A 26592-nucleotide genomic window follows, 5' to 3' on the forward strand; every position below is an offset into this window, starting at 1 on the left:
CTCATCTCATAGATCTCTGCACAGCTCCTACACTCCTTCGTGTTGCTGAAGTGGAGTTTTTTTTGGCTAGTGTTCCCCAGAGCTCAGGACGGATCCTCCCGATAAGTATTTCACTCTGTTGAAAAGATAAACAAGCTGCAGGTTTTAATGTTCATTTGTAGTTGAGAAGTTGCAGTGAACTCAGTTGCAGGCTGACGTGATCTAATCCCATAGTAAAGAACTCATTAGGTGGATCCCATCCTATCCTTGCTAGGAGAAAATGGAGTATTTTCATCCAGATAAAACCTTACCTCAAACTCTCTAAAGCAACCAAAAGAGAAGAGGGGAGGCCTCTATCACCTTCACTTCTGTTTTCTGTTGTGCTCAGTTACAGGAACATGCTCTCCTGGTCTTTCTAAGCTCAACACCTCAGTGGTAAAAGAGTACTTGAATAAAAAATATGCTGGTATACCAGCATGGAAATTCCTGCTCTGAACAGATCAATAACCAAGCACCTCCAGAGCTAAGGGCAGAGTTTTCTGCAGCTTTCGCTGAGTCACTAGTACTGCATTGCTGTCAATCAGCCTTCTAGGAGGAAACGAAACATCTCCCTGTCCAGTGGGTAAACACAGGTATTTTGCGTTTTGCACCTGGTCCATAGAACAGAGCTTCTCCGACCTCACTCGTTTCTGGCGTGGCTGGAAAGATGTTTCTCGCCGCACAGTGCAGATGTGCTGATCTGAGAGCACAGTGCTGTCACCAGGCTCACAATTCATGTATCTCCAAACTCCAGAGTCTAAAATGTGTCATCACTAGTGTTGGTTTTTTTCCCACTCCACTGTAATTTACTATGAACTTGCAGTCCAGCCTTCCCTTTTTGAGGTAACTCTTTTGATAAAGGGTGGTAAGCTTGATCTGCGATTTTTAGGGTTGAAGAGTTTGCCTTGCATTGTCCTCTAGGTGGAACATACGCAAATCTCTCTGCAGTTGGTGCCAGCACATCTAATAAGCCCGGGTGTACAGCTGAGGGTCAGGGCTGAAGCCTGGGAGCCGACTCTGGAGGCACTGGCACTGGTCATGCTGACTCCTTTTTGAATCGGCTGGAAAAGTGATGCAGAATGAGCTGCTCTCAGGTCCCTCACCTGCTCCACTTGGGTACCGCGTTGACAGCAGTAGTGCTGCTCCACCCTCTGATTATGGAAAGGGAGATTATGGCTTATTGCTGGTATTTCCTCCCCTGCAAGATTGCTTCTTTTGGAAGGTGAGCCCTTCAGCAGGGTGGGTTTGGGAAAGAACCTGACCTCTGAAAGATAAAAAAACAGGGAGCATTGAAATTGGTTTCATGGACTGACCTCAATCCTCTTGGCGCCAGGAAGAGATGATCACTGTCAGGATTGTCCAGCCAGCCACCTTGTTGGCTCAGTCTCCCGTTTGTTTATTTGTCTTGGTTTTCTTTACCTGACTTTTTAGACTTCTTTTTTTCCATTCTTTTATTCTGTCCGCAAAGCCTGGACCGGTGAGGTGTTGGCTGGATGTCCCCTGCCTTCAGTCTGGCTTTGCTGTGTTGGCATGCAGCTCCGTCATGGATATTGTGTGCCATACCACATGGCTTGCCCAACACAGAGGTTCTTTATCACAGAATCTCAGAATGGTTTGGGTTGGAAGGGACCTTTGAAGATCATTGAGTCCACCCCCCTGCCATGTACAGGGCCATCTTTCACTAGATCAGGCTGCTCAAAGCTCCATCCAACCTGACCTTCAACACTTCCAGTGATGGAATCAACGCTTCATTGATTTTGATCAACACTGCATTGATTTGTGTCACTAGATTGTGTGTTATCTTCTAAAGGGGGATAGGAGGTTGCATTGTTTCATACTGTCCTAGTTTTAGCTGGGACAGAGGTTTTTTTTTACAGCTAGAAAAGCTCCATGTTTTGGTTTTACTCAGAGGCTCACTCTGAGAAGAACGCTGATAACAAGCTGCCAAGGACTTTTCAGTGTGCCGGAGTGCAGAAGCACGGCGGGACAAGGGGGACACGATTCCCCTTGTGATTTGTGTGGAACTTAAGACTGAGGGCCAAACTGGCCAATTAGTATTCCATATCGTGCAGCGTCATGCCCAGTATAAAAGCGAGGGTCAGCCGGGAAGAAGGGCTTTTGCGCTTTGGCTTTTGCGCTTTGGCTTTTGCCGCTTTTGCTCTTTTGCGCTTGCTGTGTTTTTCGCTCTATTGCTTTTCATTTTTTTTCTTTCCTCTCTCTCTCTCCCAGTACTCCCACTCTCGGAGTACTATCTCTCCCTCTCTGCCCCTCTCTACTTCGGGGCCTCGCGTTCGTCCGGGATTTGCAGTTTTCGGGACGAGACGGGCTTCGCATACGAGGGGGTGGTGAGCACCTACATTGTATTAAATCATCTGTATTAAATTGTTCTTATCTCAACCCACGGGTTTCACGTTTATCCTTTAATTCTCTCCCTCATTCCTGGGGGTGGGGGAGGGAGAGTCACCGGCTGTGTGTGGGGGGGGCAGTTCAACCTAACCCACAACAGTCTATAATTGGCGCCCAACGTGGGGCTCGAAGGGGTTGAGATAACGATGTGGCTGGCCGGAATGCTGTTTGTTATGCTTGCGTACATGTTACCGGACATTCATAATTTATTGTCTTATCTACCCTATATGATGTTAGGTGGAATGTTTATGCGGTTTTCTGGCTCTGGGTGTTGGACTAGCATGAAAAGTATGTTATCGGTAATTAAGGGTTTTGCTATACTGTACGGTGTAACTCTGATAAGATCATCGGTGCTGGGACCGGCTCAGTCTTTGTATTCAGCGGTGCAGAGGGGGATGGTGATGTGGAACTCGTTTATTAATTTTGAGCATCACCTGGCGGATATCATCGCCAATTATACCGGTGACTTTTCATTCACTAAAGGTTATGTTGATTTTGATAATGCTGAACATCATTGGAATAATTTAACCGGTTTGATTGTCCTGCAAGGTCTCCTGAATATATGTTTAATTATCTATATATTCAAAATCAATCGGCCATTTAGGGGTGTATATCAATTTATTTCTCGGGTTATTGTGCTTGCCATCTCAACTCCCATGACAAGCACTATAGCTACTCAGACTACAACGGTATCAGTTGCCCCCGTAAGGAAAAGAAAATGTATACAAAAGTTAGACGATGAAGAAGAGGAATCAGGGCCATCACAACAACCAAATGAGGAAGAGCAACCAGGGCCATCAGAGCAACCAGACAAAGAAGAGCAACCAGGGCCATCACAACGATTGGAGGAAGAGCAACCGAGGAAATGTGTGCGAAAGTCAGAACGCAGAGGAGAGGATGATGATGATGAAGAGCAACCAGGGCCATCACGAGAAATGAAGCGGGAGCGTTCTGTTTCGCCCCAGAGGAAATCTCAATGGAGGAGGAGTGACATCATAGATGAGAGGATAACCACCAGATCTCTAAAAATGAGCGAGCTGCGAGATATTCGAAAAGATTATGGCCGTCTTAAAGGTGAACCCATTGTCTCTTGGTTGCTCAGATGCTGGGACATGGGAGCCAATAGTCTGGAGTTAGATGGTAGTGAAGCTAGGCAGCTGGGAGCCCTTGCCATGGATGGAGGCATTGATAAAGCAATTGGAAGGCAGACACGAGTCCGCAGCCTCTGGAGACGACTCCTGGCAGCCATAAAGGAAAGGTACCCCTACAAGGACGAGGTGCCATGTAATGTAAGCAAGTGGACCAACATAGAAAAAGCTATTCAGTATCTGAGAGAACTGGCTGTGCGAGAGTTGATTTATCTTGATTCGAGAAGCGGACCAAGACTCGAAGATCCAGATGACGTCCGGTGCACACGACCAATGTGGCAGAAGATTATACGGAGTGCGCCAGCAGCATATTCCACCTCATTGGCAATAATGGACTTCGGGGACGATGAAGCACCACTATCCGTAGGTAATCTGGTCACCTACCTCCGACGATATGATGATGACACTTCTATACGAACCTGTGTTGCGGCTGTGGAAAAGCTGTCTGAAGAGGTCCGAGAATTAAGAGAAAAAGTAAATTTCCCACCACCCGAACGTTCTAGAATTTCAGCTGTCAGAACCAGGCGTTACCCTCCTCGAGAGAGACAAGAGAGACGGTACAGATCACGGGGTGAGCTGTGGTTCTACCTCCGTGATCATGGAGAAGACATGAGAAGGTGGGATGGAAAACCCACCTCCGCTTTAGAGGCCAGGGTACGCCAGTTGGGAGGAAGAACCAACAGGAATAGAACTTTCTCCAGTTTCTCCAGGACAGCTGTTGCCCCAGTCTACAGTGAGCAGTCCACTAGTCAAAATGGGAGGGCTGATCCTCCTAGCCACCCTGACTCCAATCCTGCTGATTCCTCTGATGAATATGATAACAGGCATTAGAGGGGCCCTGCCTCCAGCCAGGTGGGGGAGAGGGATAATCGAGTTTACTGGACTGTGTGGATTCGGTGGCCTGGCACATCATGCCCCAGAGAGTATAAGGCTTTAGTGGATACTGGTGCCCAATGCACCTTGATACTGTCAAACTTTAGAGGGACAGAATCCATCTGTATTTCTGGAGTGACAGGGGGGTCTCAACAACTGACTGTGTTAGAGGCTGAAGTGAGTCTAACTGGAGAGCGGTGGCAAAAACACCCTATTGTAACTGGCCCAGAAGCACCGTGCATCCTTGGCATAGATTATCTTAAGAGAGGGTATTTCAAAGACCCAAAAGGGTATCGGTGGGCTTTTGGCATAGCTGCAGTAGAGACAGAAGAAGGCAGGCAGTTGTCTACTTTGCCTGGTCTTTCAACGGACCCTTCTGCTGTGGGGTTACTGAGGGTCGAAGAACGACAGGTGCCAATTGCTAATACAACAGTGCACCGACGGCAATATCGTACCAACCGAGACTCTCTAATTCCTATCCATAAGTTGATTCGTCAACTGGAGAGTCAAGGAGTCATCACAAAGACCCGCTCCCCTTTTAACAGCCCTATATGGCCTGTACGTAAGTCCAATGGCGAGTGGAGGCTGACGGTAGACTATCGTGGCTTGAATGAAGTTACACCACCATTGAGTGCTGCCGTGCCAGATATGCTGGAACTTCAGTATGAATTGGAGTCAAAGGCAGCCAGGTGGTACGCTACAATTGATATCGCTAATGCGTTTTTCTCAATTCCTTTGGCACCGGAATGCAGGCCACAGTTTGCTTTCACTTGGAGGGGCATCCAGTATACCTGGAATCGACTGCCCCAGGGGTGGAAACACAGCCCCACTATTTGCCATGGACTGATCCAGACCACACTGGAACAGGGTGATGCCCCAGAACATTTGCAATACATTGATGACATCATTGTATGGGGCAACACAGCAGAAGAAGTTTTTGAGAAAGGTGAAAAGATAATCCAAATCCTTCTGAAAGCAGGCTTTGCCATAAAACAGAGTAAAGTCAAGGGACCTGCCCAGGAGATTCAGTTTTTGGGAATAAAATGGCAAGATGGGCGTCGTCAGATTCCAATGGATGTGATCAATAAAATAACAGCTATGTCCCCACCAACCAACAAAAAGGAAGCACAAGCTTTCTTAGGCATTGTGGGTTTCTGGCGAATGCATATTCCCGACTACAGCCAGATTGTAAAACCCCTCTACCAAATAACCCGAAAGAAGAATAATTTTGAATGGGGCCCAGAGCAAAAACAAGCCTTTGAACAAATTAAACAAGAAATAGTCCATGCGGTAGCCCTGGGACCAGTCCGGACAGGACAAGATGTCAAAAACGTGCTCTACACCGCAGCTGGGGAGAATGGTCCCACCTGGAGTCTCTGGCAAAAAGCGCCAGGGGAGACGCGAGGTCGACCTCTTGGGTTTTGGAGTCGAGGATACAAAGGATCCGAAGCCAACTATACTCCAACTGAAAAAGAGATACTGGCAGCATATGAAGGAGTCCGAGCTACTTCTGAAGTGATTGGTACGGAAGCACAGTTGCTCCTGGCACCCCGATTGCCAGTGCTCGGCTGGATGTTCAAAGGGAGCGTCCCGTCTACACACCACGCAACTGATGCCACATGGAGCAAGTGGATCGCGCTGATCACACAAAGAGCTCGGATAGGAAACCTCAATCGCCCAGGAATTTTGGAAGTGATCACTAACTGGGCTGAAGGTAAAGACTTTGGAATGTCACCAGAGGAGGAGGAGGTGACACGTGCTGAGGAGGCTCCACCTTATAATGAACTATCAGACAATGAGAAGAAATACGCTCTGTTTACGGACGGATCCTGTCGCCTTGTAGGAAAACATCGAAAATGGAAAGCTGCTGTATGGAGTCCTACTCGACGGGTCGCAGAAGCTACCGAAGGAGAAGGCGAATCAAGCCAGTTCGCAGAGGTGAAAGCCATCCAACTGGCTTTAGACATCGCTGAATGAGAAAAAGGGGATGGGGTCTGTAGCTGCTTTATGGTGGCCATGGCGACTCTTCTGCTGATCTACAGAAGACAGTCAGCAAGATGCCAGCCCAACACAGCTGTGACCACTGGGCAGAGCGGGCTGGGGTTATGCAAGATGAAATGGAAGAAAAACACTAGAGAAAGGTGAAGGGTTTTTCAAGAAAAAGTGTCTTTATAAAGAGCAAGTGAGCAAGCAAATGTTGTGTAAGTTGTGTTATTAACAGCCCAGTAAGCACAGCTGTCTTGCCAGCTCTCAGCCCATTACAGACAGGTTGTTGGGTACAGTGGTAATGACAAAAGATTTTTGCTTTGCTGATGTTCAAAGTAGCCTACATAAGCTAAAACGGTCTGTGTTTGTTTTGACCCTTAGGGAGTTATCTCCATGTCAGTGACCTTGTTCTAGCTAGCAGATGTTCAGGTATTATTTACAAATACTAATATTTAAAGATTATGTAAATGTTTGTTTTGCTGCCTTCCTTAAACATCCATTTTAAGCATTTCATCTATGACATCTCATATTTTACAGGGACCCTGTGAATAAGCAGCTTTAGTTGATACTCAAAATAGCTGTATCTCCTTTGCTGAGGAGCAACCTAATGCTGGACTTTTATTCTATTTCTTCATAGCCTAATAGCCTAACATCAGCTGGTCCTCGCTTCCCATCCGGGCAGTATTTTTGTCAGGATGGATGAATGATGGAGTGAATGAAGCATCAGTAGTTCACTTAGGGCTGGAATAAAACCCGCTTCTCCCTTAATAAGATGTGAAGAAACAAAAGTGTCTGCAGTCATGTGGCTGCTGATAAGCGTATCCTGGCAGTGGCTGCCTGGAAGCTGCCCACACCTAAGAGCTCCCAGACATACATACATACATTTAAAAAACATAATATATATATATACACATACACATACATACATATATATGCAGAAACAGCAAAGACTGTTTTGCAGCTTGCTGACATGAGATCCCTTATGGACACTTGTGAGCCTCTCTGGGTGTGTGCAACATATCTGACAGCAAAGAAGTCTCAAACCTGTTTGTTTCCCATGCATCTCAGGACCTACCTTTGCCTCAGTCCTTCAAGGACAGATGAGGGGACAGAGAGACTGTCTCAGAGAAAAACAATGAGCGTTTGAAATCACTGCCAAAGAAAAATCAAAGAGATGTTGCAAAGCTTTAGTCCCAGAGCCGGAGTGGAAAACTGACTAGAGGCATTTTCACGGTAGCATGCTGTTCCCTATCTTCCAAAGCTGGCTGCAGTGCTGAAAAATAAAAACCATAGTGTTATCCAGTCCCTGTTTCTGATGGGGAACTGCCTGGCCCTTTGCAGCTTTCGTGCTGCTCCTCAGTGGATGGTTTTAGTGCTGAGACATGCTGGGATGTGACAGGCTTTAATGCTGGGCACCTTCTGAAGTCATTCCTGAACTGGACTGGTGGAAACCTCCTGGGTTCCCTGGAGGGGTTTGCTCCAAATTAGATGTTCCATGCAACCTGGGGCAGAGTTTTGTATTCAAACTGGAGTATTTGTAAGGTGAAACAAGACACAAAGTCTTCTCAGTGTCAGAACCCACCCAGAACGGAGACTTATTGTGTCTGGGCTTTGAGTTGGTCTTTCCTCCTTGTACCACCACTGAATGCAGATACAAAGTGGGTCTTCTCTGAAGGTCTTCTGTACAGGATCTTTTCTATACACAGCACTTAAGTTGAATGTGTAATGGTTTTCACAGAAGAGTAGGCCACAAAACTGGGCATTTTACTGTAGGGGAAAGAAAAATGAGAGAACACTCTTGCCACTGATTCTCAGGATACTGGGTTGTGAACTTGGCAAAGGAATAAAGACACATAAAGCCACAAACACCTTGACAGGCTGGTCCCTGAGTATCTTTGATTTGAGGCAAAGACACTGGCATGCAGGAATTTACAGAAATAAGACGTTGTTGATGCAATTTCGGAAGGTGCCTTTACAGTGAGAGGGTGCAAAGTTGCTCTGTCACGTCGTATGTAAATCCTATGCAGAAATTGTGGATTCTGCCCAATATGAGAGGAAGCAAAAGCCCTCCCATCAGCCTTGAGTTGTGCTTCAAATCACTTAAATTCTTCTCAACATGCAAATACATATGTCTCCTTCAAAAGGAAAATCTTCTGTCTTCCCTTTCCAGTTCTTATATTGTCAAACTTCCTAACGATCGTGCGAGTGTCTCGAGCTTGCTTGGAAGCTGCCACTGTGCTACGTCTGAGATGCAAGGGGAATAGTTCATTAGTGGGTTCGTTTCTGTGTTGTAAGTGGAAGTCTGTGACTTTTATGAAGTTCTGTAAGAGTCCAGGGTTTGCTTTCTCGTTGTACCAGTCCTGCTGAGTTAGGGTTTGTGTTCTGCAAGATATTGCTGTGGACAGTGATGGAGATAACTGATGTCGACATGTTTGCTGTTTCTGGGAGAAAGACTTCAGTTGCGTGTTATATAATTTATCTCTAGACCTTGATCTATAAATACGTGCGCTCATGTTTAATTTAAATAATTCCATGGATTTGGCCGAAACTTTTCAGAGGCCCTCAAGTATGACCTGAAAAGCTTTGCTGGGCTGCTGTCTCTAAGCAAAGCAGCACTGCTTCCTCTCCTCTGTCACTTCCACAGCTTCTGCAGTGGATTCATTTAGCTTCTCATCCAGCAGTGAACATCCTAGAGAGAGCATGAACTTTGAGATTTCTCCAGTGTTTCAGTATTCAGGTCTTTTCCTGCCCGTGATTCTCCAGGCTGACCATTCTGTATTTTGTCATTCTGAAAAAAAAGGAATATTGATAAAATGTGGTTTATGATAAAGAAAAGCTGATTGATGAAGGCTTTTTTTTGCATTTAATGCTATAATCTAAGTTGCTTGTCCTCTGTCTACCTGCTCAGTGTGTCAGATTCCACCTCAGCTGTTCTTTTCCTTTCCCTTTCCCACCTTCCTCATCCTCTGCTCCTCTCAATAAAGAGTTTTTTTTTCTCTTTGCTCATCCCTAGTAGCATTTGATGAGGAATTTGGTGAAGGATCTGGAGTCCCAATGGTTGAACAGTTTAGTTTCCAGAGGGACAGGATTAAAAATCTAGCAATTCCCGACTGACTCCAATGATTTGTGAGACCAAAGATCTCTCGACATCTTTCTGTAACTGATCAGCAGCCATTTAATTCAATGGTATGTGCTGTAGCCGAGATGACCTTTGAGGAAAACCAAGGTTTGTTTCTGTGGTTTAAAGAGGGAGTTTCTTTACAGGGCTTCTGTTTTGCTTCAGAAGCTGCACGCATTTACAATGTTGCTTGCATCAAGTGCCTCTGCGAAACTGCGTCTCAGCAGAAGTTTTGAAAAGTGATGTGCCAAGTGAATCTGCAATTGTCATTGTCAGTTATGCTCATCGCCTACAGCAGGACTTGGTGATCATTTGGTTCCTGCCACTGTCTCCCAGACAGCAACACTTGGGCTGGCTCCACTGGCTCTTCACGCACTCTTTCCTGCTCAGCTCAACCTCTTGTCCAAGACTCCTCCAAAGGGTCTTGGTGTCTCAAGGTGCTCTCATTCCCATTCTCGTGCTTTCTTATTGCCTCAGCCCCAGGTGCTGAATGAGGAGCTAGGAGAAGGGAAAAGCAGTGATTTGTCCTGCTGATTGTAGTAAGATTTTGCCCAAGAACGGCAGGGTAAATGTTTCCACTGCTAAGTTTTTCAGTCTCATCTTCATACTGTCTGTACTAAGAACTTCAAATCTGAGTTCAGAGGTCAAATGATTTATCCCCCTCTCTGTTATACTCACTGTTTTATCATCCCTCAAATTCATGATTAACTGCAGAAAAGAAAAAATGTAAAAGCAGGTTCACTGCTGTACAAGACACCTAACCCAGCCCAGGCCTCTTCCCTCAAGAGCTTTCCAGACCATCCAGCTTTACACTGAACGCCTTTTATTTTGGGTTTAATAAAGCTTCATGGCAGCTCCAGACCGAATCTGAGACTTTTTCCTTGCAGTGAGGTAACTGCCGGTTATCTGGGAGCCCAGCTGAGCATCTGGTTCAGGAACATGAAAGAAGACAAGAATGTGGACATAGTATTTTATCTTCAGGAGCAGATAGGGAAGGAATAGGAGAGAGGGACAAATGCCAACTTGGCAGCGTTCTTCTGTTTACGGTTTTGGTTGCTGTATTTGTTTTTTATTGTGTTTTGTTTTGGTTGGTTTTTTTTTTTTTTTTAATCTGTGATTAGTGTTCAGTCAAGTGTGGAAATCGCAGCAGTAAAAAGAATTTGGATGAGTGTCGATTTCCTGAATCAAGGCTAAATTAAACATTCATACCCAGAGAGTGTCTCTTGCAGTCTGGAAGTTGGGAGGGGCTGCCCAGCGTGTGTCTCTCCCTTCAAAAATTAGGAGAAAATCAGAACTGACTTTGTTCCCTCTGCTTCTAAACTTCAGTTTACAACACATGCTCGCAGTCTGGGGTGGAAACAGACCTTTAAATCACAAGCATTGAGGGGGGGCACTGCCTTCTGATTCCTGAGGGTAAAAAGCCCTTTGGATTTGCTTGCTTTTGTGATCAAAAGTCAGGTTCAGGGTTCTGCTGGCTTCTGTTCTAGGCAGGGAAGCTGACCACAGGAGCCAGCAGTCCCCATCCCCATTCCTGTGACATTTTATGTGTGTGTGTGTGTTTGTGTGATGTCTGAAGGGGAAAGAAGTAGGTGCCTCGTGCTCCCACATCACTACATCTCGTTCTGCCTGGGGAAGTTTCTGTCATCTTGAAACCAGAACCAGGAAGAACCAGAAATAACAAACTACCTCCTTAAAAGCAGCGCTCCAAAAGCTAATTTGCTTGTTAGACCTTATGACACTCCACAACTACTCAACTAACCAGGACAAAAGGGAGCAGAATACTGTGAAGTAGTTGCCACATATTTCCACTTAATGAAGCCACCATTACCTCTGGCCAAACCAGCAGTTGATGCATTTGTTGGGTGACAAGTGCTGGTCATTGTCTGTAGGATGCTGGCTTGCACATTAGGAAGGACACATCTGTGAGGGGCATGAGCAATGTCTCCTCCTAGGGCAAGGAGGCAGTCAAAAGAAAGGATGCATGGCAAGGACAAGAAGGAAAAGATATCTGTGATTTTGGTATGGATTTTCCTCTCTTTGACAAGTTATGATGGTCTAAGGAATCCACTGGCTACTGAACAGTGGCCAGATCAGTGGGGACCGAGCACATTTCCTGGCCTGGCAGGCAGGAGGAACTGGCTCATGAGGAGATGAGCCAGTGTCACCAAAGGCAGAGGGCTTGCTTTCTTGCCATCCTCCTCTACTTCTCTCTCCTCTGGCCCTGATGGCCAACTTGGCCACCTGGAAAGTCTTTCCTTGGGCTGATTCAAGTCACGGATTTGGAAGAAAATAGTCCACTTGCTGCTGCTGGTGGTGGTTTTAGCTGGGTTAATTTTCTGCGGGTCAGTGAGCTGAGCAATCAGTGAGCTGACCTTCTACAGAAGGTCCCACTGCAAGCTCAGTCTACTCCTCTGTGCAACTTCACCCTTTGCTGAAAGTCATTCCCTGTGTCATTTGGGGAAGGGGCTGAGGACTGTTCTCACCTGCTGAATGAGCACCCCTGTGTTGTGAAGATCTATGTCCAAGAAGAAAAAATTCTTCAGCACTTGTTGGCCCTGCTGCTGGACGTGTTTGTGACAGCATGTCTGTGTTTTATCAGCAGGTGCAGACTGGGCCTTTGTGGGTTTTCCCTGTTTTGGGAATACCTGGGATAAAGGGAACTGAAGGCCGAAGGGATGAGAATTTCCTTGGGCTCCAGTAGTTGCTTACAGTGTATAAGCAAGTGAAAGGGAGCCAGGAAAAGGAGTGAGATGGGCTTGTGTCACTGGAGTGAAAAATCTCACCAAAGTCTTTGGGCTTCTGAGAAACATGCCAGTGCTGATTAACTGGAATTTCTCCCCAAGTAAATCTTACTAGCAAACACCCTTCAGCTTGGACAGACACCACCAAGACATGAATAGGAGCGAGGAAATGTTTACTGGCATTTTTTTTTTAAGCATGAAGTACACAGCTCTGTGTCTGAATGTGATGGGAAGGTGTTTGTAAGCATCTAGGAGTCATCTAAAAATGCTGGGTTAGCCATGTTTCAGCTTCATCATTGGGGGTAACATCCACTTAGATTGGAATTGGTGGTGCCAAGAAGCCTGGTCCACCTCCACAGGGCTTGCTTCAGGGTGCCTGTACCCAGCACAGCTGCTGATGGACGGCATGGACACAACAGGCTGGAGCCTTACATGTGGAAGGGGGGCAGCGTCACCATCAGCATACTCTGCTGTAATTTGGTGAGATTGGCTTATCAAAGCCCTAGCAAAATCTGTACCAGGGCCAGACACAATAATCAACTCGTCTCATAGGCTTTGTGATTATCTTTTCCTTACCGAAGCCAGGTTGGCACTTCTTTCTCCTCCAGCAGAGGCGAACGTAAGGCTGTGTTCAAAAGCAGCCCTGAAGATGCGTGGGAGTCAGTGCGTGCCGCTGCAGGTACAGGAGAGGGATGGACAGCAGCTTGCAAAAGTCTGTTGTGTTCTCAGGACAGCAGTTCTGCTGTCTTGTTAGGTGTACAGTGTATTCAGAGCTTGGATGCGATGTTGAGGAAGATGCTGCTGTAGCTAAATACATGCATGGAGCAGCCTCTGCTGCGCCTGGCACCATGCAAATATGGGTCCAGAACCAGAAAATTACTGTGGCACCTCTTACATACCATCTAACTGCTAATTGGGTTCAAAATTCAGGTCCTAAAAATCCTTGAAAACCTTCTTGGAGACCACTATTGTCCTCAAATACCTCATTTCTGCTGGGCAAGTCTCAGGTGTGTTTGCAGCGCTGCTACTTCCTTCATCACAGTCTGTCTCACTGACAGTGCCCAGACAGGAGATACGTTCTAGGTACGCATATCGGCGCGAGTCCTGTGAGACCCAGGGTAAGGGCTCCAGGTAACAGTGGGTAATCAGTGGGTTGTGCTTGGCGTGCACGTCTCTGTAGGCACATACCTCCTCAGTGCACCAGAAAAGGGAAAAGCTGCGTGAGGACACACTACAGGGAACTTGAGGAGGTCTTGGATGTTAATGAACAGCAGTTTACAGTGAAGATACATGATTCTAAGTTTTGATACAGGATTTCTAGTAATATAGGAGTATGCATTTATTATGGAATGTTTTCTGCTTTTTTACTCTTGGTGAGTTCTCTGGTTGCCAACTTTAAAACTACTATGGAAAACTACTAACATCATAGAATCATAGAATGGTTTGAGTTGGAAAGAACCTTAAAGATCATTTAGTTCCAACCTCTCTGCATGGGCAGGGACACCTTCCACTAGATCAGGTTGCTCAAAGCCTCATCCAACCTGGCCTTGAACACTTCCAGGAATGGGGCATCCTCAACTTCTCTGGGCAACCTGTTCCAGTACCTCACCACCCTCAATGTAAAAAATTTCTTCCTTATATCTAATCTAAATCTCCCCTATTTCAGTTTAAAGCTATTGCCCCTTCTCCTATCACTACACGCCCTTGTAAAAAGTCCCTCTCCAGCTTTCCTGTAGGCCCCCTTTAGGTACTGGAAGGCTGCTAGAAGGTCTCCCTGGAGCCTTCTCTTCTCCAGGCTGAACAGCCCCAACTCTCTCAGCCTGTCTTCATAGGAGAGTCATATGCATGAAAATGGTGATGGCCTCTTGAGAGTTTAATGTAGCTTGCCTTGTCAATAAGAAATGAGAAATCCACATGGAAGAGCTCATTGCTTGCAGTTTCTTCCTCAGTTCCCTGTTCTTGGAGCTAAATTTGTTCATAAAGGCCTAAAATTTATGATGGCATGGCTCAGTTTTTAAAAACATGCAGATGTTTCATCCAAGCTTTGGATTAGCTGGGCAGAGCATCAACATTGCAGCATATGCCAAGGGGAAGATAATTCAGTGTTTCAAAAGAGGCCTTACATGGTTATTCAGTGACTCTTCCCCCAGCCCCCTTGTGAAGAATCAAGAACAGAAAAGTGTAATCTATGTTCAGAAATGTTTTGCGTGTCACCTTATAGTGCTAATTAAATGCAGATAGTGTAAAAGAACAGTTATTTACATATCTAAATCTCATTCTCCTACAGGCCCTGCAATTCCTGTTGGGGTGGATGTGCAAGTTGAAAGCTTGGATAGCATTTCTGAGGTTGACATGGTACGTAATCCTCTTTTAAGCCTCAATTACTCCAAGTCATAAAAAGTGTCTCCCACTTGAAACCTGTGTGTTTCAAATTATTGGTCGGATGAAAGTACTGGCATGTTCAAAGCATGTGGCAAATTCAGAGAGGCTGATATTCAGAACTAAAGACTTTGATAAAACCAGGTGATCAAAGGTTTATCTCTGTATCATCAGATAAATATTAAAAGTATGAAGGAAAAGAGGACCTTAAATGAGAGAATAATCAGTGCTATGAAGGATCTATCACAACCAAAAATATAAACAGCTGCATATGAAGATTTGAAGGTATATGGTGAAGTTCACACAGGCCACTCTTACTGCAAGAGTTTTCTTCCTTAGGGAACCATTGAGTCCATTTTAAATGCATGATTCTGGGAGGTGCATTAGAAAAGTTGGCAACATAAATGTGAAGGAGCTGCTCCTGCTTCCTCATCGCTGGCAGTAACCTCACTGAGCCCTGTGAATGGGAACTGCCAAGGGGAGCCCGAACTGCCTCTGCCAAAGTGGAACTTGGTACGGGGGAATAGATTTTCAGTCACTGATGATGCTGTTCAGGAAATGTGCACCAAGGTCAATTGTGATTTAGCATCTTATTTCTTTATTAATTAAAAAAGAGGAAGAAACACATGCAGTTGTTAACCCTCAACAGGTTTCAAGGTGTTCCCTGAGAAAGGAGTGTTAGTTAACACACGTTATTCTTTAGTGGGTTTTTTTTTGCTATAGGAACTGGAATAAAAATGCTGGAAATAGACATGAAAAGGGGAACATAGAGGAGAAGAGGAAGCTTCTTGGTTCCTCCTCCTGCCTTTTCCCTCCTGTTCCTGGGCACCTTCTGTGGTCTAGGCAAAACATGAAGACTTAAAGGAACAGCTTTAGGTTGATCTTTTTCTACTGTGGTGTAATTACACCTTCATTAAAAGAAGGGAGCTTGACTGTCTGGATATTGAAAGAGAGGGTTTGGGAAGATGCATGCAATGAAGAGCGTGGGAAGGAGCTGTCAGTGCAGGAAATGACTGTCACAAGGAGACTTGGGGCTCCAATATATCAGGATAATCTCACAGCAGCAAAGAGACCTAATTAGTGCAAGTAAATAACTTGCAATGCTGTCAGGAGCATCTGATTTCAACAAAAATCTTACTCGTCACAAAGCTTTGAGGTCAGTTCTCTATCTTTGCTATAGATAGCTTCACAGTCCTATTTTCCCAGCACAGGAGAAATACCTTCCATGTCAGCTGCTGTCTTGTGTTTGGATTGGAAGAATGGTCTCCCAGATCAGTCTGGGTTACATTGCTTTGTTTTTCCAGCAGTTTGTCCCAGCATGGGTGTTTGTGGAGAGGAGAGTGGGCAGTAAGCTGTCTGCATGGCCAGGGGACACAGACTGGCTGTGCCTGCAGCCAGGTGACCGCTTCATCTCCCCGCTGCAGGCAGGGCAGAGCTGCAGGCAGGGCTTGTTTCAAACTGCTCTGAAGGGTTAGCAGCCTTAGAAATTGGGTATCGTTGGTCAGGCAACGTTTACCTACTGCTGCTTCATCAGGCACCTGGTGCCCCAAAGAACCACCAGATTGAATCATCACCAGCCACCACCCCTGGTACCTACAAGACAACGCGTGCCAGTGGCAGCGGCCAGGGGCTATTTAAAGCAGGTGGTTTTAAAACTGATGCCGGCACGGATGGGCTGTTGCTACGCGTACTGGCAGGGAGTGCTCTCAAGGCTGTCCGGACCACAGCACAGACATGAAATGTGCTGCCAAAAGTGAGGCACTTCCATAGGCTCATTCATTGTGCCTCCAGCAGGTACTATTGCTCTCTCAGTTGGTTGTAAAACTTGTTCCCTAAGGGATTTTCCTACTCATAAGTGGTGCTTCTAGTGGAAGGTGTCCCTGCCCATGGAAGGGGGGTTGGAACTAGATGATCTTTAAGGTCCCTTCCAACCCAAACCATTCTATGATTCTATGAAATAAACCCCTTTTCTGCCTCATTTGACTTGCACCACGAGAAAACATCCATAGGTGGGATTTTGTACTTAGAATCTGCCACCTGGGCTTGGTGTTTGCAGCACTTGGTCCCCTGTGCGTTGGCCACTGGAGGCCTGTTTGGAGAGAGCAGGGTGCTGAAGGTGAGAGAGGAGAGGGCTCCTGCCCGGCAGGACAGGGAAAGGTTCACACCTGGGAAGTGGTGTGGCCCTTCCCATGCTGTCCCCATGGGCAGTCTCTGTGCTCCGACCAACGTGGCTGTTAGTCACACCAGGGGTTCCTGGCTGATGCCGCATTGATTCCTGTCCCCATGTGTTCCCATGATGGAGTTGCCCAGAAGCATTCTGCAACCTCGGGCTGCCTGGCCCTCCTCTCATGTCATGGCTGGAGGGCTACCCAGGGCTGGTTACCCTGAGTAGTCAGGCTCATTTTTACGCCTTTTTTTCATTCTGGTGTAAATGGCACTGACTCCTAAGAAATCATCAGTTGCGCCTCTTCCTTGCTTTCCTTTTTCCCAGCTCTGGTCAAGATGATGTGATTTGCTTGTCCAGCCCCTGAGACTGACTTCTCCAGCCAGGTTGCAACCTAAGCCCTGCTGATAGCAGCAGTTGCTGGAAGTGTCCCTTTGGGACTGTAGCTGTAAGGGGAAGGTGATCAGTGGCCAGTATGGAACAGGAGCTGGTAGCATCCCCAGGGAGAGCAGGGATGGAGGGTGGGGACCTCCAGGTGAGTGAGCAGAAGTGTCCCTCTGGCAGGTCTCTGCCATAGTCGGAGAGAGAGGTGTCTGGCTACCTCTGCCTTGTACAGAGCAGAAAGATGAGGGCTGGCACTGACAAATTCAAATTTCTCCTGCAAATTAATAAAAAACCTGTTGGCAATGTGAGACAGTTGCCAGGGCAGCCCTTTGAAAGGGAGAGTCAGGTTAACTCATGGGTTGTCATCAGCAAAGCAAAACGAGGTGGTGGTTTTAGAAAGCAGTTGCTGAGTGGTGAGGAAGAGATCCCAGCCTGTGTCACTGCCTGCCCGGGCTTGGCAGCTGTGGCTCCCGTAACCACTCACTTAATTGGGAATATAAAGAAAACAAGTGTATTTGATCTCTCAGCACGAGAGAGTAGATTCAGCTCAGAAGGCAGCAGCTGCCAGGTCAGGATCAGCAAACAGATGTTTTCCTTTGTGTGACTGAAGCTCCTGCCCCCTCAACGAGCTTAAAAGAGAGCTTTATTTATGCACTTGTGCAGTAGGAAAAACAGTTCCCTCGCTTGGTTGCTGTTTGCAACAATTCAGTTCTTTTGGGGATAAATTGCTCAGTGTTTAGGCTGATCATTAAGCTAATTCTGAAAGTTTTTCCTCTTGAATATGCTATTGATACCATAGTCCTTCAAGATAATTTTGCCAGGATTGAAGAATAATTCTGCAGGGCAGTGCTTCTCTTGGGTAGTATTTATATCTCTTTTAGGACTGAACATTACTGAGTACTGTAATACATTGATTAGGGGTTTATGTTTTGTTTTGGCTGAAATTATTTTGTCAGGAAAATCTATTTGCAAAAATCATTGGTCTAGAGAAGAGACAGGAGTTGCAGGGGATGGGATTTCATCTGCCTGGTAGGAGCAAGTTTTCTTTCTGATGTTTCCTAGGTGTAGAAAACAACACTGACAGACCTCTCTCTGGTTCTCTTCCTTTTTTGTGAAGGATTTCACTATGACTCTGTACTTACGGCACTACTGGAAGGATGAGCGTCTCTCATTTCCCAGCACCACCAACAAAAGCATGACCTTTGATGGCAGGCTGGTGAAGAAGATCTGGGTCCCTGATGTCTTCTTTGTGCACTCCAAAAGGTCCTTCATTCATGACACCACCACAGACAACATCATGCTGCGAGTGTTCCCCGATGGTCATGTCCTCTACAGCATGAGGTAATGGTGCTGCTTCTGAACACTCCCTGGGGCTTCACTGTCAATTGTGCTCACAGAGTGGTTTTGGTGACCACCAGGATTGCTATTGCCAACCCTCCTACTCCCACTGCTGATGCAGAGCCCTATTTCCAGCATGTCCAGTACAGGATGCTTTGCAGGAAGCTCCAAGAAACTATGCCGTGGGCAGTAACAGGATAATCTCCTCCCGGGGGAAACATTCCCCTAATTCTTTGCAGTCAGGGGAGGGCTTAGTCAAGTAGGAATGTTCATCCCGGGGTCAGTGTGTGATTAAACTGGAAGCTGCTGATATACCAGATGGTCACCTCTATAATTATCCTATTTTGCTTCCTGTTTGTCTAGAAAAACTTTTTTGTTTTTGTTTGTTTGGATGGTTATTTTTTTGTGTTGATGTTTGCATGTTGATGTAAAAATTTGAGTTTATTGAGGCTGAAATGGCAGCGTTAAAGACACCTTGTAGTCCCTGATTTTCTAGCAATTTTGTTGGCTGGAAGAATCCTGAGGCACATCTGTCATGATCTAAAGGGTTACCCGTCCTGCGAGTGTAAAGAGATCATGACTGTGGGTGTGCAGGATTCTGTAATACACAAGGACACAGAGGTTTTATCCTCTAAACTTCTCTACCTTATTACAGATTCCGAAAACACCACAAAAATCACCATTAGCAAGTAAACTACCACAAAATCACCACTAGCAAGTATAACTATGATTAATAAAGTAAATATATATATAATGCTATCACAAATTGCTATCAGCGATCAATAATATAGCCTCAATAAATCATATAGCAACAGCCAATAACAGCAAAACCCAAGTATTACAGGTTATTACAAATTTACCATTAGTTGAGCAACTCATCAACAATTAGCAGCAGATATACTTATGGTAGATTGCTTATATGGATGTAGAACACTGGTATCAAGTGACACCATCATCAAGTGAACCAAATCATCCCACTGTTGGGAGGACAAACTAAGACAACCCCAAAAGTGGGCCCAGAGGGAGACCAATGAGACAATAGACAGAGTCTCACTTCAGAGATGCTCCGCGTCATGGAGTCTGGAGTCAGCTGGGCATCACCAGTGGGGGTCCAAGAGCTGGTGGAAAGTTCATGCAGTGAATTCAGCCTATTTAGGAATGGACAAGTATGTGCAGTATGCAAAGTTCTCCTAGAGGGACGCTCCATTTTGGATAAAAATTAAGTCCTTCTCATATCACAGAGACATAAGAGGACGTAGGACTCTACCGCTTCGAGCAGCCAATAGGTACCGTTAATTTATGTTTTTCACCTGAAACAGCCAATAGATGTTTTTTGTTCTTTCAGACCAAGTTCTATTTTCCAGACTGTTTTCCACCTTTTCAGACAATAAGTTGCCATTACAGTCCCTTGTTTTTGCACTTATTGATGATACCTTGGGATGTCTCGGGTTTCTAGGTACCCAGCTTCACTTCAAACAGGCTGGCTGCGCTTCTCAAGGATGCTGCAGCTCCCCAGGCTGGCAGGCCTTTGTCTGTCAGTATTTTTCAGCAGACATTTTCTTTTGCTCAGTAATTTTCCCCTTCTAACCAGGCCATCTTTTTGGCTGCTCATATCAGCATCCCAGCAGATTTAATTTCCTTCAGAAGAATGCAAAAAGAGCTGCAGAGAAAAATACACTGCCAAAGGAAAAAAGCTTGAGTTCTCAGACAAAGAACATTTCCCCAGGACAGAAAACATGCTCTCAGTGTACAGTGACCTTTGAATGTTTTGTAACACAAGGATTTCTGTTCTAGGATCTTTCTGGAACTTATTGACTTCAGCTATGGTAAACTAATTTTCAAAAACAAGGGAAGGTTTTTTATAAAGTTTGATTCAGGAGGCTACTGCTCTATAAAGAATGAGCGTAGTGGGTGATATTGTCCCAAGTAGAACAATATCCCACCAAACCAGGGAGCTCTAAAGTTTGCTGGTTCCATAGTCCAAATATAATTCTACTGAATTTATTTTAAAAAACCCTGGACAAATTATTAAAATGACAAAGAAACGCGCGCGCGCGCGTGTGTGTGTGTGTGTAAGAAAGAGAGTATGCACTGTTTGGCCACTTTGTTTTGCCTGGTCTTAATGATGAAAATCCCATCTTGACCAAACACTTAGGACACTTTCTCTGTTCTGAAGCCATTTAATAAAGCCATTTATTGCATGAAAGGTTTTATTACTCACACCTTAACTAAGCAGCTAAAGACACTATTTTATTAGAACTGGATGAGGATTAAGGTGCCATGCAGCAGGAGAGACAAGAAGGAGAAAGAAAAACAAAGAAGGAGGTTATACGTAAGCTTGGGTCAGCAGTGAGGGGAGAAGAGCAGAAGGAGGGTAGGGACCTTCTCTACAGAGTGTAACTGAATATCGTTTTCCGTTGCTCATGTCCCACAGTTCTCAGGCACTGAAGGCAACATTACGCAACCACTTAGCAGTGCTCAACAGTCAAAATGAAGGAACAAGTATTTTTAATGGGAAACATAGCTCTGCTCAGGTCTGTCCATTTGTCCACATGCAAAGTTTTTACTTTTGAAGTCTTCTATGAGCTACAGAGGAGGTGATGTAACTTTTTTATGTTACCCCATGAGAGAGAAGAATGTGAGTAACCACAGCTGACTGCACAAGGGTTAAATGAATAATTTGATTCGTAAAATCCAAGGAGAACAAGAATCTACTTGATGTTTGGGCCTGGTGATGTTTAGGACACTCAGAACTTGATCTGGCTGCCCAAGCATGGCGGATGGAAACGTCCTTCAAGATGTCTTGAGATATCTGCATGGGATTGGCACTGACCTTTAGTTGAGGAATATCTTATTGATGAGCTGGGTTTCTGTACTGCGCCTGACTAACGAATTGTTAATGACCACAGGTTGTGCCACAGTCCAGGTGACCCTGAGGAAAGAAAGTAGCACGTTGTAATGAGACTGAGTTTCGCAATATTTAAATGCTACATGTAACCACGGGAGGCCGTTGCTACAATATACCTTCTGGAGCATATCCCCAAAAAGTTTCTTTAAAGTTTAGCTCACATGGCAAAATTCTGGTTTATAGTCGAAATGAACAGTGTGTGCTTTTCAGGGGTGAAGAGTGTGTAGGTCAGAGTAGGATTTGGATCACAATCCTTTGAACAGAAGAAAGGTTCTTTATCAACATCTGCAACAAATCTAGAAAATGGTCACGGCCAATGTAAGAGCCTCTGAAATGATGACTCACAGCTCATTTGCCCCTTCTAAATCCAGAGCTCCACTGCAAATCTGTCCACAAGAGAAAGTTCAGTGACCCGCTGGAAGACTTGTTACATAATGTTGTGCACAACTGGAATAATTTAAAAACAGGAGCAGTGATTGCTGCAGCTCTTTAGCTAAGACATGAACTTAACAGAGGCAAATCTCACTTGTTGAAAACAGCTGCACCCATTTTACACTCCTTGCCTCAGAAATGCACCCCTCAGGGTAAAAGAATTTGATCGACGGCTGAAAGAAACTGCTTTTGCCTTAATAATGTGTACACTGGGGGAATTTTCTGGCTTGCAATAAGGTTGGTCATGTTCCTCAGACTTGAGTCACTGTTGACTATGGAGGGACGGAACAATGGGGAAAATGAGGAAACTTTAATCAAACTGGACATAAGGCAACCTTCAAATGCAAATAGTGAAGTTATTTTATGTTTTTGTCTTGTAGGGAAGTAGTCGGATATAAAACAGGTGGTACGTTAGTCACTAGGGATGAGGACAAGGCTGAGGTCCTTAATGCCTTCTTTGCCTCAGTCTTTAATAATAAGGTTAGTAGTTCCCAGGTGAGCTGGCCTATGGTGTCTGAGAGCAGGGAGGGAGAGCAAATCGAAGCTCCTGTGATCCAAGAGGAACGGGTCAAGGATCTGCTCCTTCGGCTGGATGCCCACAAGTCTGTGGGGCCTGATGGTATCCACCCGAGAGTCCTGAGAGAGCTGGCGGATGTCATTGCCAAACCCCTGTCCATTATCTTTGGGCAGTCTTGGCTCACTGGGGAAGTTCCGCTGGACTGGAGGCTGGCGGATGTTACCCCCATTTACAAAAAAGGGCGGAAGGAGGATCCGGGGAACTACAGGCCTGTCAGTTTGACCTCGGTGACGGGCAAAGTCATGGAACAGGTTATCTTGAGTGCTATTAATGAGCACATACAGGTTAACCGGGTGATCAGGCCCAGTCAGCATGGGTTTATGAAAGGCAGGTCTTGCCAATCAAACCTGATCACCTTCTATGACAGGGTGACCCGCCTGGTTGACGAGGGAAGGGCTGTGGATGTAGTTTTCCTTGACCTCAGTAAAGCCTTTGATACAGTTTCTCATAGTGTTCTGGTTGAGAAACTGATAACTGCTGGCCTGGATAGGCACACCCTCCTTTGGGTTAAAAACTGGCTGCATGGCCGGGCCCAAAGAGTGGTGGTAAATGGGGCTAAATCCGGCTGGAGGCCGGTCACCAGTGGGGTTCCCCAGGGCTCAGTGCTGGGTCCAGTTCTGTTTAACATCTTTATCAATGACCTGGATGAGGGAATTGAATGTACCCTCAGTAAATTTGCGGACAACACCAAGCTGGGAGGCTGTGTCGATCTGCTCGAGGATAGGGAGGCCCTTCAGAGGGATTTGAACAGACTGGATCGTTGGGCTGAGGCCAATGGCATGAGCTTTAATAAGGCCAAGTGCAGAGTCCTTCACTTGGGGTATAAAAACCCCAAGCATCGCTATAGGCTCGGGGAAGAGTGGCTGGAGAGCTGCCTGGCGGAGAAGGACCTGGGGGTGTTGGTTGACTACCGGCTTGATATGAGCCAGCAGTGTGCCCAGGTGGCCAAAAAGGCCAATGGGATACTGGCGTGTATCAACAATAGTGTAACCAGCAGGAACAGGGAAGTGATCCTGCCCCTGTACTCGGCACTGGTGAGGCCGCACCTGGAATATTGTGTCCAGTTTTGGGCCCCTCGCTTTAAGAGAGATATTGAGCTCCTGGAGCGAGTCCAAAGAAGGGCAACTAAACTGGTCAAGGGGCTGGAAAATAGAACTTACGGGGAGCGGCTGAGGGAGTTGAGGCTGTTTAGCCTGGAAAAGAGGAGGCTGAGGGGAGACCTGATTACGGCCTACAAATACTTGAGAAGGGATGGTGGGGAGGTGGGGGAAGGGCTCTTTACATTAGTGATGGGTGATAGAACAAGAGGAAATGGGTACAAGCTTAGTCAGGGGAGATTCAGGTTGGATGTTAGGAAGTATTTCTTCTCTGAAAGGGTTGTCAGCCACTGGAATAGGCTGCCCAGGGAGGTGGTTGAGTCCCCATCCCTGGATGTGTTTAAGAATAGGGTGGATGATCTACTTAGGGATATGGTTTAATGGGGATTAGGGACGGTTGGACTCGATGATCTCTAAGGTCTTTTCCAACCTAGAAATCTATGAAATCTATGAAAACATGGTGAAAGTATTCATACTGACATTAGTATTACTGTAATGTCCAAGATGGAAATTTAGCTCCCTGATCGATATTGAAATTAGAGCTTCCTTTGGAGTGTCTGTGTGTAATCCATCTCACTTGGTCTTGGAGAATTGATAGGCATTTTCCTGGGGATTTTATGCTGGCATTATGCATAATTACTGCCTATAAAGGTGCAAGATAATTTATCTGTGTTAACATTCTCCCTTCATTGCTCCTCATAGAAACCAACCTTTCTCATTTTCAACTTCTAGGATCACAGTGACAGCAATGTGTAACATGGACTTCAGCCGCTTCCCCCTGGACTCTCAGACGTGTTCTCTGGAGCTGGAAAGCTGTACGTTGTATCTGTGTTTCTAGCTAGACTCGCTCCATGGCTGGCTACATACACACAGGCTGGGCGTATTTGAGATGACGGTCTACTTTAAAGCCTGAAAAAAAAGTTCACCAGAGTAACTGGGAGCCTTTCTGTTGACTTACAGTGTTGTATATCTAGCCCTTACACTGCAAGACAGGAGAATTTGCAAGGAAAACATCCTTGTATGAATTTTAGTAGATAGCACTTTCAAAAAAAAAAACACTGACAGAAATGTTCAACATGTACTGGTTCTCAGCAGCTTGCTGATGAGAAATCTAGGGGAGAAATTTTGCTCTGTTTGTTGCTTCTGGCAAGAAGGTGGTGCTTTCAAGTGTCGCATTAAAATTTGAGTATAACAATCATTAATTTTCTCCAAATTTCATCACCAATGTGGTTTACGTATGATATAATCCTCATATTGCAAACACTGTGACTTGGGCTCAGCTTCTTTGGGAAGGAGTTAGTCTTCAAAGAAATTGATTTGAATAGTAATATTTTCATTACTTTTCTGTAAACTTTCTCCAGGGTATGTCAAGACTAACATCTAATTGTTTTGAGGTCTTCCCAGATATTTAACTGAAATTTTCCTCTTCAAGCAACAGAATCACAGAATTATAGTGTAATTTAGATTGGGAGGGGAGCTTTAGGTTGGTCTTGAGGTCAGGTGCTCCAACACCTTGCTCAGAGCAGGGAACTTTAGAAGGTGCTGCTCATGGCTGTGTCCAGTTGGGTTTTGAACATCTCCAAGATAATTGTGGCTCCACAACTTTTCTGTGCAACCTGCTGAAATGTTTGACAGCCCTCATCCTCAAAAAGTTTCCTTTTACCTGCTTGAAAAAAAACACCTTGCTGCAGTTTGCATCCCTTTCCTCTTGTCCTTTCACTCTACATCTCAGAGAAGAGTCTGAGAAAAGCCTGTCTCCATCTTCTGTATGACGCCCAGCAGGGCAGCAGTTGGAGCTCACCACAGATTCCTCTTCTTCCAGCTGAATAAACGCAGCTTCCCCAGCCTCTCATCTTATGCCATGTGCTCCAGCCCCCTGGCCATCTCAATAGCCCTTTTTTTATTCCCCATTCCGGCCACCTAGTGTGCTAACTAATGCTTTAAATTTTTCATTTATGGTCTTCAAATATTTCTAGACTTTTGCTTCAAATCACACCTGTCACTTTTCCTTTTATCATTCTAAGATAGTTTGAGGTGTCTGTGTTTCCTCCTTCCTCTAAATTCAGGCATTTTACCCATTACTATTTCCCGAGTTATTCTTATATTTAGCAATTACTTGTCTATGATTTTTGATATGTGAAGCTCAGAAATGTAATGTTCTCGCTGTCATTTCATCTGTGTGGACTATAAAGAGGATGTGTTTCCCTGAATCAGGATGACCTGGATTTTTCTCGTTGTTGTTGTCATGGTATATCATATCACAAGATCTTTTTAACTTGCTGTTGTTAGCAAACTTATTTGTGCCATTACTTCATGCCAAAGATGCCTTTGTGTTTGTTAGTTTTGTCTGGATCTATTAACTTTTGCTTCTCCTCCAAGCTAAAGTCACATTGTGTCGTGTTTCTTCTTTCCCTAAGATGCTTACACTGATGAAGATCTGATGCTGTATTGGAAAAATGGGAATGAATCTCTGAAAACCGATGAAAAGATTTCTTTGTCTCAGTTTTTGATACAAAAATTCCACACTACATCGAGACTGGCTTTCTACAGTAGCACAGGTATGGCCTTTTCTGATGTAATGCTATTGCTAAAGCTAATACTGTAATAATTACTTGTGAGAGACCTCTTGGCATTACATGTCACTGAAATGTAGTCTCCACAGTATGGACAATACATGTTTTGAAAGATCAGTTTCTCTTTTCACTACCCTTTAGAAATAAAAAATCAAAAGAAAGATGATCTCTCTGTGCCTAACATCCAGATTGTTCTCACTGATTCTTGTTTTCCTCCTCCCTCAAAGGTTGGTACAATCGCCTCTACATAAACTTCACTTTACACCGACACATCTTCTTCTTCTTGCTCCAAACGTACTTCCCCGCCACCCTCATGGTCATGTTGTCCTGGGTGTCCTTCTGGATCGATCGCCGAGCAGTTCCTGCCAGAGTTTCTTTGGGTGAGAGCAACTGCAACAAGCCATAACTGCATGAAAATCTTTGAACATTAAAGTTTCAGCAAGAAAGGGA

General features: G+C 45.3%; 1 protein-coding gene across 1 annotated transcript in view; it reads left to right on the forward strand.

Annotated features, from left to right (window-relative positions):
* LOC104377313 (gamma-aminobutyric acid receptor subunit rho-2) overlaps positions 1 to 26592 on the forward strand; it is a 40915-nt gene that overhangs the window by 9407 nt on the left and 4916 nt on the right. Inside the window, exons 3-7 of the mRNA XM_086608200.1 lie at positions 14578 to 14645; positions 18335 to 18558; positions 24302 to 24384; positions 25987 to 26127; positions 26370 to 26522. Coding sequence (XP_086464326.1) covers positions 14578 to 14645; positions 18335 to 18558; positions 24302 to 24384; positions 25987 to 26127; positions 26370 to 26522 — 669 coding nt within the window. The remainder of the gene's footprint in view (positions 1 to 14577; positions 14646 to 18334; positions 18559 to 24301; positions 24385 to 25986; positions 26128 to 26369; positions 26523 to 26592) is intronic.

Source organism: Tauraco erythrolophus, chromosome 2, assembly GCF_009769465.1.
Source record: "Tauraco erythrolophus isolate bTauEry1 chromosome 2, bTauEry1.pri, whole genome shotgun sequence".
Taxonomy (NCBI): domain Eukaryota; kingdom Metazoa; phylum Chordata; class Aves; order Musophagiformes; family Musophagidae; genus Tauraco; species Tauraco erythrolophus.